The 14,580-nt window shown below is 38.1% G+C and overlaps 1 protein-coding gene across 3 annotated transcripts in view; it reads left to right on the top strand.

Annotated features, from left to right (window-relative positions):
- Positions 1-14,580, top strand: part of brwd1 (bromodomain and WD repeat domain containing 1) — a 71,012-nt gene that overhangs the window by 37,323 nt on the left and 19,109 nt on the right. For all 3 annotated transcript variants that reach the window (XM_033032467.1, XM_033032468.1, XM_033032469.1), the window contains 13 exons: positions 770-953; positions 2,504-2,597; positions 3,283-3,426; positions 3,984-4,051; positions 5,981-6,158; positions 6,871-6,984; positions 7,707-7,814; positions 9,618-9,742; positions 10,519-10,601; positions 12,309-12,420; positions 13,002-13,063; positions 13,779-13,934; positions 14,070-14,190. In XM_033032467.1, the coding sequence (XP_032888358.1) occupies positions 770-953; positions 2,504-2,597; positions 3,283-3,426; positions 3,984-4,051; positions 5,981-6,158; positions 6,871-6,984; positions 7,707-7,814; positions 9,618-9,742; positions 10,519-10,601; positions 12,309-12,420; positions 13,002-13,063; positions 13,779-13,934; positions 14,070-14,190 (1,549 nt within the window). The remainder of the gene's footprint in view (positions 1-769; positions 954-2,503; positions 2,598-3,282; positions 3,427-3,983; positions 4,052-5,980; positions 6,159-6,870; positions 6,985-7,706; positions 7,815-9,617; positions 9,743-10,518; positions 10,602-12,308; positions 12,421-13,001; positions 13,064-13,778; positions 13,935-14,069; positions 14,191-14,580) is intronic.

Genomic DNA, 14,580 nt, shown 5'->3' on the forward strand with positions numbered 1-14,580 from the left:
GGATATGGGTTCGCCTGAGATGAGTAGGGGGGTCTTGGGTTGTGCCTTACATCTGAAATCAATGATGAGTTCGTGTGTTTTTGATGTGTTGAGTAAGAGGTTATTATCTGTGCACCAAGTGACTGCTTTGTGTGTTTGAGTGCGGTATTCTGTTTCATTATTGTTCGAGATGAGACCTATGATGGTTGTGTCATCTGCGTATTTGTCATTAAACACCATTCCTTTACCAAATTTATTCTATTGCAGACTTTTCTGCAGGCTCAAATTTGAAACATTAAAGTCACGTGCTATTTAAAGTACCTCAGTCTCATTAATATTTATTGCTTTTTCTTGGATGCTGGGGCAAAGTATGCAGATGCAGTAGGGTAGGGGAGGAATAATGCTGACCAGTACACAAATCATTATTGCATTGCACATTGGTAAGACTTCAAAGTGGAGATTAAGTTGAGATTTGTTTCTATATGAATAGTGCAAAATCAGGTAGGTTATTTTCATGTATTAACTTTGGTTAGCAAAAAGTATTCTGCGTTCTGAGGTTTATTTCAAAACAATAGCAGTAAATGATTCTGCGTTCATTTCAAAACAATAGCAGTAAATGATTTATTTCAAGCAGTACGAGTTATTTTGGTGGAGTTGTGCCTGTCAAATTATAGAAAGTACTTTGTATTCAGTGAATTTTCAGTTAACTTGCAAAATGTGCTGCTATTTGCAGACTAGGCCTGATTATCAAATCATTTAGCTTTTATTTCCTTTTTTTTTTTTTTTCAAGCTGTAAGGAATCCGAGCACTGATATTTTATCATCACCAAATGTGGGATTACGTCGCAGTGGGCAGATTGAAGGTGTTCGTCAGATGCATCACAATGCTCCCCGTAGTCAAATAGCTACAGAAAGAGACATCATGGCCTGGAAACGAAGAGTGGTGGTACCAGAAATTCCATCTTGTGTGTACAGGTATGGAAGTATCCAAAATTGTCCACAAAGTGATTTATTGGTTTGCCTTGTATAATGGAGAATTTTATTTTCCTCAAAATAATGTATTTGGCACTGGCTTTCGCTGAACGGAAAATTCCAAGAATACATCTGTATGTAATGTAAATCAAGGAAAAGCTCTTGATATTGTATACTTATTTTGTCAAGTCTAGAGAGAGAAATGTATCCACAAATCGCCCTGGAGCTGTGATAATCCAATATGTCAAGGTTTTGTATAATGTAACAGACCTGTGAGAGGACCAGAAAATATTCTGCATGCATAATCCCTCTAGAAAACCTGATTGGCAAAACCACGCTTGCAGCTTTATAATCGAAAAAACTATCAACATTAATTATTCTGAATGCCTCTTCAAAACTTAAAATTGAAACAAACAGTTGAAAAATAACGTTTTACAAGTCAAGTATATGATGAAACTTAAAATTTCAAGATGAAAAAAATAAAAAAACCTAACTTACTCAATTCTTTCCCACTTTGTAACTCCATTCACACGAGTGGGCTCTTGCAACATATTCCAGTTTTCACCTGGGCCAAGATGTTGGAGAAGATGCTCTAGCAGATTTTTTAGGAATTTCCATCTGGCTTTTGCTTTGCAAAATTGCTGGAATATGCAGCCAATTCTGAATTGAATTGAATTGAATTGAATATGTTTATTGTCATTGCACAACTGAGCAACGAAATTCCATTTGCTTCTCCGTTACAACTGACCATTGAGTTGCAAATTTTTTCATGGGGACCTATCATAATACAACTTTGGAAATATCAAATGGCGAATGGGATTCTATCTGACAGTTTTTTGCCTTCCATTATATTTACATATACAGTAGGTGCACAAACAAATAGTTTAACAAACTTTGCATCTCACATTGTAAAAAAAAATGGTTGACAAGTTCAGTTTACACAATTCTCCAGTTTTGGGTATTGAACATAGATGGTAGTCCTACATTTACTCCAACAGAGCAGAACGTGGTATGTACAGCAGTAAAAAATGGCAGACAATGCTAGAAATGCTCAGTAAGCGAGTCAACATTCATGGAGAGAAAAATGGGTTTAACATTACAGGTTGCTGATAACCAACTCTGATACAAACTGGGAGGAATGGCTATCTAAATTGTTATATTCAATATTGAGTCTTGCTAATAACCTTGAATTGGATTGATTCACTTTGTCTCAAAGTTGTTCTGGTTAGTTCCCTCACATACTTCAACATGCTGGTTTCTTGAACAAAATACTTTTACGTTTCTTTCAGGTGGAAAAGATAGCAAACTTTGGTTCTTCTGGTTTGTTCTTCACCTTCACTTTCTTCTGACTTCATCTATCCAATTATGTTTTCACTGTATGTTCTGATCTCTCCCAGTACAACCGCTCATCCTTCTCCACAGATGAGAACTGTAACCTATCTTGCTCTTCAACATACGTTACAAAAAAATATATAATTTGATAATCCAATCATGAAATTTGTTGCATGAGTTTTTCTTTGATCATTATGCACTAATGGAAATCATGTATTCAGTTTGCAGGAAGATTTTAGGATTGCCAAAAGTGAAGAGGAAATTGCCTTGTATGCAAGAGAGAAGAAAAGGCGACCAATGTACTCTGCACAAAGGGTAAATGGTTTAACTATTAAATTACTGGGTACAAACTAAAGAGCCACTGGAAATCTTCTGTATTACATGTCTCGTTGAGACAAACTCAACTACACCTAATCTCAAAATTATATTTTATGGATTAAATTTATTGAATTTAGGACTAGATATAGGCTATACCACATTTAAATTAGATCATTGAATTTGATAAGATATTCAGTATATTCTTCCTCTTCAATCGAGCAATAACATTCTATATCTTTCCCAATGTCATCTACAGATTCTGATATAGTTCACTATTGTCACAATCAAATTATTGCTAAATGATGAAAAACTGAAGCCCGAATACAGAACTGTTCTTTTTTTTTATATTCTTCAATCAAATTTCATGTTTTTTCTATTTTTAAAGATGCTTTCAATACTAAATTATGAAGTAGCCTTAAAACGTTTTTTGTATTTTGAGGTAGACTACTGTACTGTCTAATAGCTTATAAACCTTGAGCTTGGGCATGGCACACTATTCCTGCATGCAGTCAATGTTGCTACTGTACAGATCACATTCATTATGTGGGCGTTTTCCGCAAGCTGCTTTTTTAACATATCCATACGAGACCTCTCCTGCAATGTTGGGTTCTTTGATCACCCTGTATTGTACATTAGGTTAAAAAGTTTGCAATGAAAATTTGTTTTCTTATCATCATTTTAGAATGATTCCTTGGATTCATCTGAACATATGAAAAGAAAAATGAGGGGACGCCGTTGTGGGCCGCGTAAATATCGAACACGGGCTGCCGTTGAAGAATTGGCTCAGTTTTTCCATGAAGAAGCAGAAGTGGTTAGCTCAGAAGAGGTTAGTGATTTTAGTCTTAATCCTTGGTGTAGAAATTTAATTTAATTTGTATAACGATGAAGTGGTTTTATTTTGTACTCAGTTGAAAACTTAAGTTTGCATGCAAGTCTGACAGATCAAATAGTTGGATCCGAGTAAAGACCAAATGGAAATCAAGTACAAGATAAAAATCATGAAATTAGCATTAATTAAATATCTGCATCTCAGACACTCTATTTTTAGGCAGAAGGAACCTGACGTGCAAACTACTGCTATTTGTTAGCTAAATTTGGGACACAAGGTACTGCAGATGCTGGTTTACAAAAAAGACACAAATTGCCAAAATAACTCAGCAGGTCAGGCAGCATCTCTGGAGAGCATCTCTTTCCTCAAAGGTCCCAACCCAAAACATCACTCATCCATGTTCTCCAGGGATGCTGCCTGACCCATTGAGTTGCCCCATACTTTGTGCCCTTCTTTGTAAACCAGCATCTGCAGTTTGTTGTTTCCAGCAATGTACTTTATTCAAATTCAAGGTCAACAAATGAAATAACAATAAAATATTGATTACCTTTTAGGAAAGTAATTCACTAGAGGGTAGTGGAGGCTCTTCAGAGGAGTGGCAGAGCGAAGGTAACAGCGCAAGGTAACATGGCAAATAATTTAATATGTATTTTAAAATATATTTACATTGTTTCAAGGTTTGTCACATGTACCGATTAAGGTACAGTGAAATTCGATTTATCATACAGCTATACTAAATAAAAAAAGCAACAAGACACAACTACATAAACGTTAACATAAACATCCACCACAGTGGATTCCCCACATTCCTCACTGATGGAAGGCGATAAAATAATCTTCCTCTTTATTCTCCCGCGGTCGGGGCAGTCGAACCATCCGCAGTTGGGGTGATCGAAGCTCCCGCGTCGGGGCGGTCGAAGCTCCTGCGGCTTGGAGCTCCCGAAATCAGTCTCTAACTAGCGAACGCGAGCTCCACGTTGTTAAAGTCCGCTGGCTCCTGCGGTCGGAGCTCCAAGGTCAATCCCTGGCAAAAGGATCATGAGGTCCACGATGGTAAGTCCATAAGCTCCTGCGGTTGGAGCTCCCGGTCGATCTCCAGCAGAGGCCGCCAACCCCTCTATGTTAGGCCGCATTGCGGATGGAGATATGATACGGAAAAAAATGGCATCTCTGTCGAGGTAAGAGATTAAAAAAAGTCTTCCCCAGCCCCCCCCCCCTCCCCCACACATAAAACAAGCTAAAGAACACTAAAAACATACATTTAAAACATACTATTAACACAACAAAGAAGGATGGAACAGACAGACTGTTGGTAAGGCGGCCATTGCTGGTGCCACCCGGTGGTCAAACCCATTGTTGCAGATTTTTTTAAACTTGCCGTGGAGCACCTTAAAGGTACTTGTACACCAGCATTTTCGAACTGCATTTTATACGGATCCACATTGTGATGATGGGATTCATGACCAAATGTTTGGCTATAGCAGTAGGATTTTAAGGAGCACTTAAATGATAGAGAGGCGGTACAGTTGAGAGAATTTGAGTTTGGAACATTAAATGCTGATGGTTTGGCTCTGTGTAGTGGAGCAATTTTAATATTGGTGGTGAAGTCGAGGCCAGAATTGGAGAGTGGAGAGATTTTAAGGGTTTGTGGTTTTGGTGGAAATTTAGAAATAAGAAAGGGTGAAGCATGAAGAAATTTGAAAATCAGTTTGAGCATTTTAAAGCTCCAGCATTGCTGAGGTGGGGGCTTGTTAAATTATTCCAGCACTTTGTCTTTTTTTGTATACCATCATCTGCAGTTACTTGTTTCTTTCTGGTACAAATATGTTTTGTTGAACATATTAATAGATAATTAAGCAGTTATTCTTCAAATGTTTACCTTTCACACAAAACCATTTCTTTATAATTCTCTTTTGAAATCTTAATAATCCTGTAACAGAAAGATGCCTTTAAGGCAAAAGAGACTGCAGATGCTAAAACCTTGAATCAAAAACAATCTGTTGGAGAAACGTAGTGGGCTAGGCTGTATCTGTCAAGCGAAATGGACAGACGACATTTCGGGTCAGGAGTAAAGGGGAGGTAGCTGGGAGAAGGTGAGGGTAAGAGATAGGGCAAGAGCTAACAATTAATGGGAGGATCCAGGTGAGAGGTGGTTTGACAGATGAATCCGGTGGGAGAGAAAAGAGTGGAGATAGTAACCAAGGTTAGAGATCAAAGTGGAGAAGCCAAAAGGCCCTGAACGCCTTCGTGATTATATTCACAGTAAACCAAACTAGCAGAATGGTGCAAATCTTGAGTTTATCTGCTGTGGAGTACCATAAATTTGCAATATTATATCAGACTTTCTATACTCAGTACATGATTATCCAGAAGTTATACATTTAGCTCTACATCTTCAAGATTTGGAAGACATGGAAAAAAACACACAAACTTATCCACTTTCATAAAAAGAAACACAATAAACTTATAAATGTAATTTATGTTCATATAAAATGTTTAACTACCAGACTTGCCCGATGAAAATGAATTAAATCTGCTCATTTGTGTTTAGTGATTCTTCAAGTGATTATTCAGACTGGACAGCAAACGCAGGAAATAATCTTCAACCACCCAAAAGACCAAGCAGACGGGCTCCACGCATACTGAGCAGCTCAGAAGATGAACACGATGATAAAAGTAAAAAACCTTGGAATGAAAAGCTAAAGAAACCCAAAGGAAGACCACGAAAGGTAGCTGTAACCTCCTCGTGAGTTTAAAAATCCCCCTAGTTGTTTAATGAATTAATAAACTTCCCTGATTCTAAATTAGCAATATATGACAGCTGTTCATTGTGGTCAAATAGCTTGATGCTTCCTATATAATATTTAATGTGACCTGTAGTCACTTGGTTAACATTTCTAAGGGCATCGTGCCAATTGACTTACATTGTTGAAGCAATGTAATAGAAGATAGCCATTGTAGACGATTGTATTTCAACTGTAATATTTTCAATCTTTCACGTGTGAGAGGCAATTTTGAAGAAATAGGATAACAAACAATGCTACCCAGCATAGAAAGGAATGCAAATTGAATATAACTAGATCAGCCTTGATCTTATTGAATGGAGGAGCAGATTTGATGGGCCAAGTAAACTACTCTTACTCCTAATTTGTATCTTTGCATTTTTGTGTGTTACCAAGAGATCTTCCTACAATATTTTGAAGAAACCAAAAATGCAAATACTGATGAGGGCTTCAAACTGAATCTATCTTTCTGACATTGCTCAGCATTAATTAATGACTATGTAAGGTCACATTTATTATGGACATGGCAATTCAGAGATTATGTTAATAAGGTATGACTTTTAATAATAAACATGCTTGGACTTAAAGAAGAAGGCACATTTATTTTGCAAATTAAATATATTTTCAATAATTTGATTTGTTTCTCCTCACAATGCAGAAGCCAAACCTTCCAACTGGTGATAGTTCAATGTTGGAGGAATGGCAACCGCCAAAATGGATTACTGACACTGTGCCACGCAGGTCACCTTATGTTCCACAAATGGGTGATGAGGTAAGGATGGTTGCATCCACTTATAAACAAAACTTAGGTTTTATTTTGACACAGATCACTGTGCGAAATGGTGAAAGACTGCATGTTTATGGGAGTTTTATGGAGAACTGTTTAGAACCGATTCTTATCTATCATACAAATTCTGGCACTAGAAGTATTCTGAAATTTATCTTTCCATGGTAGTACTTTGTGACTTATTTTACTGACATCAGCACCTTCATGTATTGGCCAGATTTGTTCGTACCGCTAATCTATTTTCAGACTTTCTAAATTCTGTTCAAATTTTGTGATGTGCATTGTATTTCACATTTAAGTTTTCTGTATTGATCTCATACACCATCAAAATACTAGACTCGTAATTCTGAGTTTAAATCATTTATACAATTGGCCCAGCAACAGTTGCTGTGGAAAACCACTTCTCATCAGGTACCAATGTTATTAACTTAGTTTAAACCCTTGCCCTTCCTTTGTTGTTTTTTTTAGCCATGTTGCATCCCTTAATTTGTAATCTGACTCCACCGATTTTGACCTTAAACATGAAGCTGCTACATGGTATTTTACCAGAATACTATTAAAAAAACTTCCATGAATTAATAGATTTTGTTATTGAAAGTTTTCTGTTTTTTGAAAAATTGGTGTGTTCCAGTTTCTAAAATACAATGATTCTCATGAAATGGAAATTGAGCAATACTTTACATTGTTGGATGGATTTGTTTCCACAGGTTGTTTACTTCCGGCAAGGCCATGAAGCTTATGTTGAAGCTGTTAAAAAGGCCAAAATATACACCATTAGTAAACTCAAGCAGCCATGGCGCAAGATGGAACTTAGGGTAATAATAAATAATAAAGTTATAAATCCAGAGTCAATTTTTTGCTCCATTAGTATGCAATCTACTTTGAGTAGCCTCAGTGATTACTACTTGTATTTTCATATATTTTTGCATTGATTTTCCCCAACTGGAAGGGTTGAGATACAGAGGCATGCATTTGTTTCTGGTGACCATTTTGACATGAGCAAAGTGTCACAATAGACTTTCTTATCATTGAGGATATTACATTGTCAGAAGTGGTGTTATTACTCTGCCTGTATAACTAACTTAAGACTTTGTTTTTATCCCATCACCTTGTTCTTCCAGCTTTGAAATTTATACTTTCAAGCATCTTCCAGTTTCATCCATCATGTCTCTGATTTAAAATCCTTGTTCTGTTTAAATGAGATTTCTTTTCCACTTCCCTTGATTAGAAAGTTTTCACTGTTGGTAATTTCAATTTTAATCTCAACTGTTCTTGCTAGATCACCTTTGATTTAATTGTGCTACTTTCCACTCTAAATATCACTCTCTGTATTTATGGCCAGCCTATCTGCTCAAGATCTGCTCTTTATTGTGATTATATTCAAAGATAATTGAAAATCTGTAAATCTAAAATAAACTAGAAATGGCCTAGAAACAAGCAGCAGGTCAGGCAGCATCTGCGGAAGGAAATTAACAGATGCTGTTTCAGGTCGGGACCCTTCTTCAGACTGATGGACCCCAACCTAAAACCTTGCGTGTCCATTTACATCGACAGATGCTGCCTGATATGCTGAATTCCTCCTGCAGTTTTTTGGTCAAGATCCTAGCATTTGCAGTATCTTGTGTCTCCATTTAGTTGTTCCATTGCAAAATATTGTCAAAGTATGCCCACTTTAAAGAATTTCTCAACCAACATGAGTTCTGTGAAACCCTCTCACTATTCCCCCTCTCTCGTCTGTCTATTTCCCTCCACAGATGCTGTCTGATGCTCTTGAATTCCTCCAGCAGTTTGATTTTTTGCTCAGGATTCCAACATCTGCAGTCTCTTGTGCCTCTGGAGAGAGAAACAGTAAACATTTCAAATCAAAGACCCTTTAGCCTTGAAATATTAATTCTATTTATTTTTCCACATATGCTGTCTGAGCTGTTGAGGCATCCAGCATTTTCTATTGTGATTTTAACTTATAAGGCAATCTTGTTTCTTGTTCTGTTCATGTTTATTGCCATTCACCCTCCAATTCCTTTTAATTTCTGCTAAAATAAACCTTTAGATACCAGTGGTTCTAAAGAGAATTGTTGGTGAGGTTCCTGCAGGTTCGTTTATCATCGGAAACTATCTGGCACATCTGATCATTCACTCCATTAGTGGACATGGCACTGAGTTCTGAACAATGAGGCCAGGTGCATTTCAATTTTGGAACATGGTCCTATTGATTTGTAGCAGGATAGTGACAAGTAGTGAGAAATGATTTAACTTTTTCTCTTTCACACCAACAACAGCCATTACACCCTTTCCTCTCACAGATAAAATTATAAACACCACAGAAATCAAAGATAAGACCTAGGCTTCAATTCCTGATCATTTAAAAATATGCTTATTGTTAAGGCCATTGAAAGAATATATAATGATGTATAATGTCTTCCTTTATTATATTTGATGAAGTTTTGAAGAATGAAGAATTTCTAAGTTTTGAAGAGTGTTTAATGGCAGGGTTTATACAGTTCAAACAAAATTTTAGTTTGCACGCATTGAATAGTGTTGGAATGTCTTGAACCTATTACTGTGTCCTTTTTAGGATCTGAATCGACTTGTTTTTCTGTTACTTTTGTTTTACCTAGGACCAAGAATTTTTAAAAATAGTTGGTCTAAAATATGAAGTTGGCCCTCCTACACTGTGCTGCCTCAAGCTTGCCTTCATCGATCATGATACAGGCAAAATCATGAATAAGTCATTTTCAGTAAAGTAAGTTACCCATGTTTAATGTTCCTGATTAATTGCCTTAGTTTGACATTATTATGCATGAATATGTTTTTAAAATGTACTCTTAAACTTAAGAATAAAATTACAAATAAAGGCTTAACTAGAAATGTTGTAGAAGTCTACAATTCTAGGCCCCACTGCAATTTCGTGGCTTGGGCCTGAGTCGAAGTGCTGCCACAGTCACTGCCTCTCTGACTGTGTGCACTTCCCTCCCTTTCTCTGGCTCTCAATTTTACATGTCAATATTTTTCCTCGTATAGTTTCTTTGCCTTTCAAATTTCTGTCCAATCTCTCCTTTAAGTTTTCTATATTCCTGTAAGTTTTCGGTGATTATTGAAATATCTTGACATTTAATTTAAGCTTTAATTTATTTTTGAGCATGCTATCCTGTATGCTCTGCCAAACTATTCTTCTGAGTCAGATTTGATGACGATAAATAATTTTTGACTAGCGTTTCTCTTTAAAGCAATATCTTCTATAAATTTTGATACATTTCAAGGTAAAATATGGATTTTTAAAAACCAAAAAAGTTTATTTTAGTGATGCAAAATTGCTATTCAGGAATGATGTGCATTGAGCTTTTCCTTTGTCAGATGTAGCAAAAAGCTTTCTTCACTTTGTGCTCATAACATATTCTATCCTCCAGGAGCATTAACTGTACCACTTCATTTCATTGTCTCAGTATGTGCAGAATTGTCTATTAATCTTGCAGTGAGTTTAAATAATGGAAATTAGTGATCAAATGTTTTATATTCCAGGTATCATGACATGCCGGATGTGATTGATTTTCTTATTTTACGTCAATTTTATGACGAGGCCAGAAATAGGAATTGGAAAGCTAGTAAGTCTAATTTATTAATACAATAAAGTTGTAACATTAATTCTGTTTTTCTCCTTGGATACTAATTGACTGGTTGAGTGTTTCCAACATTTTCAATTTATTTCCAGATTTTATTAATTCCTCTTACTGTTTTTAATTTTTGACTTGAACCATCAAACCGTGATATTGAAGTCTAAATTACACCACCCCTCCCTCCCATTTTCCCATCACTGACCTTGAGTATGCCTTTGCAGGGTTCTTTGCTCAATAAAAAGCTGACGGCAAACTTTTTTTTGTTATTGTAGTTCGGTAATCAACATTAAGGAAAACCTTAGGTACACAAAATTGCTGGGGAAACTCAGCGGGTGCAGCAGCATCTATGGAGCGAAGGAAATAGGCGACGTTTCCGGCCGAAACCCTTCTTCAGACTGATGGGGGGTGGGGAAAGAAAGAAGGAAAAAGGGAGGAGGAGGAGGAGCCCGAGGGCGGGCGGATGGGTGGGTGGGAGGAGACAGCTAGAGGGTGAAGGAAGGGGAGGAGACAGCACGGGCTAGCCAAATTGGGAGAATTCAATGTTGATGCCATAAGGACGCAAGGACCCCAGACGGAATATGAGGTGCTGTTCCTCCAATTTCCGCTGTTGCTCACTCTGGCAATGGAGGAGACCCAGGACAGAGAGGTCGGATTGGGAATGGGAGGGGGAGTTGAAGTGCTGAGCCACCGGGAGGTCAGGTAGGTTATTGCGGACTGAGCGGAGGTGTTCGGCGAAACGGTCGCCCAACCTACGCTTGGTCTCACCGATGTAAATCAGCTGACATCTAGAGCAGCGGATGCAGTAGATGAGGTTGGAGGAGATACAGGTGAACCTTTGTCGCACCTGGAACGACTGCTTGGGACCTTGAATGGAGTCGAGGGGGGAGGTGAAGGGACAGGTGTTGCATTTCTTGCGGTTGCAACGGAAAGTGCCCGGGGAGGGGGTGGTGCGGGAGGGAAGGGAAGAATTGACGAGGGAGTTGCGGAGGGAGCGGTCTTTGCGGAAGGCAGACATGGGGGGAGATGGGAAGATGTGGCGAGTGGTGGGGTCACGTTGGAGGTGGCGGAAATGGCGGAGGATTATGTGTTGTATTTGCCGGCTGGTGGGGTGAAAGGTGAGGACCAGAGGGACTCTGCCCTTGTTGCGTGTGCGGGGATGGGGAGAGAGAGCAGTGTTACGGGGTATGGATGAGACCCTGGTGTGAGCCTCATCTATGGTGGCGGCGGGGAATCCCCGTTCCCTGAAGAACGAGGACATTTCCGATGCCCTGGTATGAAATGTCTCATCCTGGGAACAGATGCGGCGTAGGCGGAGGAATTGGGAGTAGGGGATGGAGTCTTTACAGGGGGCAGGGTGGGAAGACGTGTAGTCCAGATAGCCATGTGAGTCAGTGGGTTTGTAATGTATGTCGGTCAGGAGTCTGTCCCCTGCGATGGAGATGGTGAGGTCAAGGAATGGTAGGGAAGTGTCGGAAATCGTCCAGGTGTATTGGAGTGCCGGATGGAAGTTGGTGGTGAAGTGGATGAAGTCAGTCAGTTGTGTGTGGGTGCAGGAGGTGGCACCAAAGCAGTCGTCAATGTAATACCCCCTCAACCATGTTGAAAATTTAAATGCATTAGTTAGCATTTGATGTTAAGCAGTCTTGAAAGTAAATGTCTTAAGGCTGTCAATGATTCATTATTTTTTTTTCACAGATGACAAATTCCGATCTATAATAGATGATGTTTGGTGGTTTGGGACAGCATTGACTCAGGAGCCATTCCAGGCAGCATATCCAGATAGCCATTTTCAGTGTTACACTGTTTGGTAAGTTGGAAGAAACAATATCTGAATCAAAGTAAATTGCTTCTAAGTGTACAACTCAAAATATAAATCTATATTAACAGGGGTAGTGAAATTCTGAAAATGAATCTGAAATAAGCTTTGTGCAGATCTCATTTTTTGTAAATGAAACTTCTCCCCTATCTCTCACCCCCCTCCCCCCCCCCCCCCCCCCCCCCCACATAATTAAAAAAAAAATTATAAATGAAACTGTTGCCCAAGAATTTGATTAGAAACTGAGTTTTTTGAAAATCGCAATTTTTTAATGTAAATGAGATTCGGGATCCCATTGTGACGTCATACGGTGGTAACGGGCAGAGCACGTGGAAGTGATTTTTGTCAACGTTTTGTAAAGTTTAAAATGTGAATAACTTGTTAAATATACCATCAGTCTGAACGAAACTTAAACACACACACACATACACACACACACACACACACACACACACACACACACACACACACACACACACACACACACACACGCACACACACACACACACACACACACACGCTTACTTCAACAGTATTTATGATTACTAACGTGTTTGATTTTGTCTCTAAAGCTGGGAGAATAACGAAATTGAGAGACTGAGTCCTTGGGATATGGAACCCATTTCTGAAAATGGTAATCAGCTGGAATGCTCTATTAAAGTTTACACATATATGTTAATCCATTCAAAGTTATGTTATTTTACTGGTATAATATTGTAAGTCTTAAAAGAATGATGACCTTGGATTTAGGCTAACAAAACTGTAACATAAATGTTTATTGTTGTTTTGACGGCAACTTGAATTGTATAGCAATCAAAATCGAAAATACTTACAACACTCAGCAAGTCAGAAAGCATCTGTGAAAAAAAAATACCATTAATGTTTCAGGTCTGGGACTTCCTCTGAATAGTGAACTGTTTCCTAGTTCTGATGAAAGGTTCTAGAGTTAGTCATACAGCACAGAAACAGGCCCTTTGGCCCAACTTGCCCATGCTAACCAAGATGCTCTATCTACACTAGTCTCACCTGCCCGCGTTAGGCTCATATCCATTAAATCTTTCCTATCCATGTATCTGTCCATTTTACCTTTTCTGTTTCCAAATGATGAGTGAAAAATAAGTCTTGTATTGACAACTTTGATCTGTACTTTGTCATAAACATTTCTTCTCCTCTCATCCTCTGTAATTCAGGACATGTTTATTCAGGACATTGACTCTGCCCTTCTCCACCTTGTTGCTTGACTGGCTGAGTGCTTGCAGCATTTTGAGTTCCTGTTTTGTGTTTCTAGCATCTTCAGTTTTTTGCTCTAGTTTTTTATGCACCATTTTGTGTCTCTGTTCAATTTGTAGCCCAATTTCCTGAAGACCCAAGTGCTGGTGTTTCTGTTACAACAGGTGAGCTAGAAGCTCTGCTCTACAAACCTCAAGAAGGGGTGTGGGGTGAAAGAACAAGAGATGAAGAATGCGATCGTATTGTTAGGGGCATTGAAGACGTTCTGACCCTTGGTATGTTCACTAAAGCATTTGTGTTTTGGACCAATATCATCATTGACACAAAGCATTGCATCGTTTAATGTGATATTGCTCACATGATTCATTTCCACACTTAATGATCTAACTTGGAAATATTTCATTTAACAGATATAGCAACTCCCTTTAAGGATCCTGTGGACCTTCGTGAATATCCTGCATACTGTATGGTGGTTTCTTACCTCACTGACCTCAACACTATCAGAATGAGATTGGAAAATAGGTTTTACAGGTATGTGAATTCCACGTCTCCCTTCACAGCCCCCCAAAATAAATAATTGTCAATAGGTTAGGATTTAAAAAAAAATAACGAAGGCAATGGCTCCATTAATTATGTCATGCTGTTAAATGGATGTATTTCATGTTATTGCCATGGGTGGAATTTCAGATATGACCATAAATTTTGTTCCATTTTTTGATATAAACATCAATTTGATTTTAAAATTATATTTTTAGCATTCATGAAATTTTTAATATGGCATTATAAATTAAAATAATTAATGAAAGGAAGATGAGTAAATCTAATGTTACAAACGTTTTTTTATTATGCAGACGTTAGAGAACTGATGTTCAGGTCTTTAGCAGCAATATCAAAGGTTTATTTACCAGGCTTTCTGTTCCT

Source organism: Amblyraja radiata, chromosome 14, assembly GCF_010909765.2.
Source record: "Amblyraja radiata isolate CabotCenter1 chromosome 14, sAmbRad1.1.pri, whole genome shotgun sequence".
NCBI lineage: Eukaryota > Metazoa > Chordata > Chondrichthyes > Rajiformes > Rajidae > Amblyraja > Amblyraja radiata.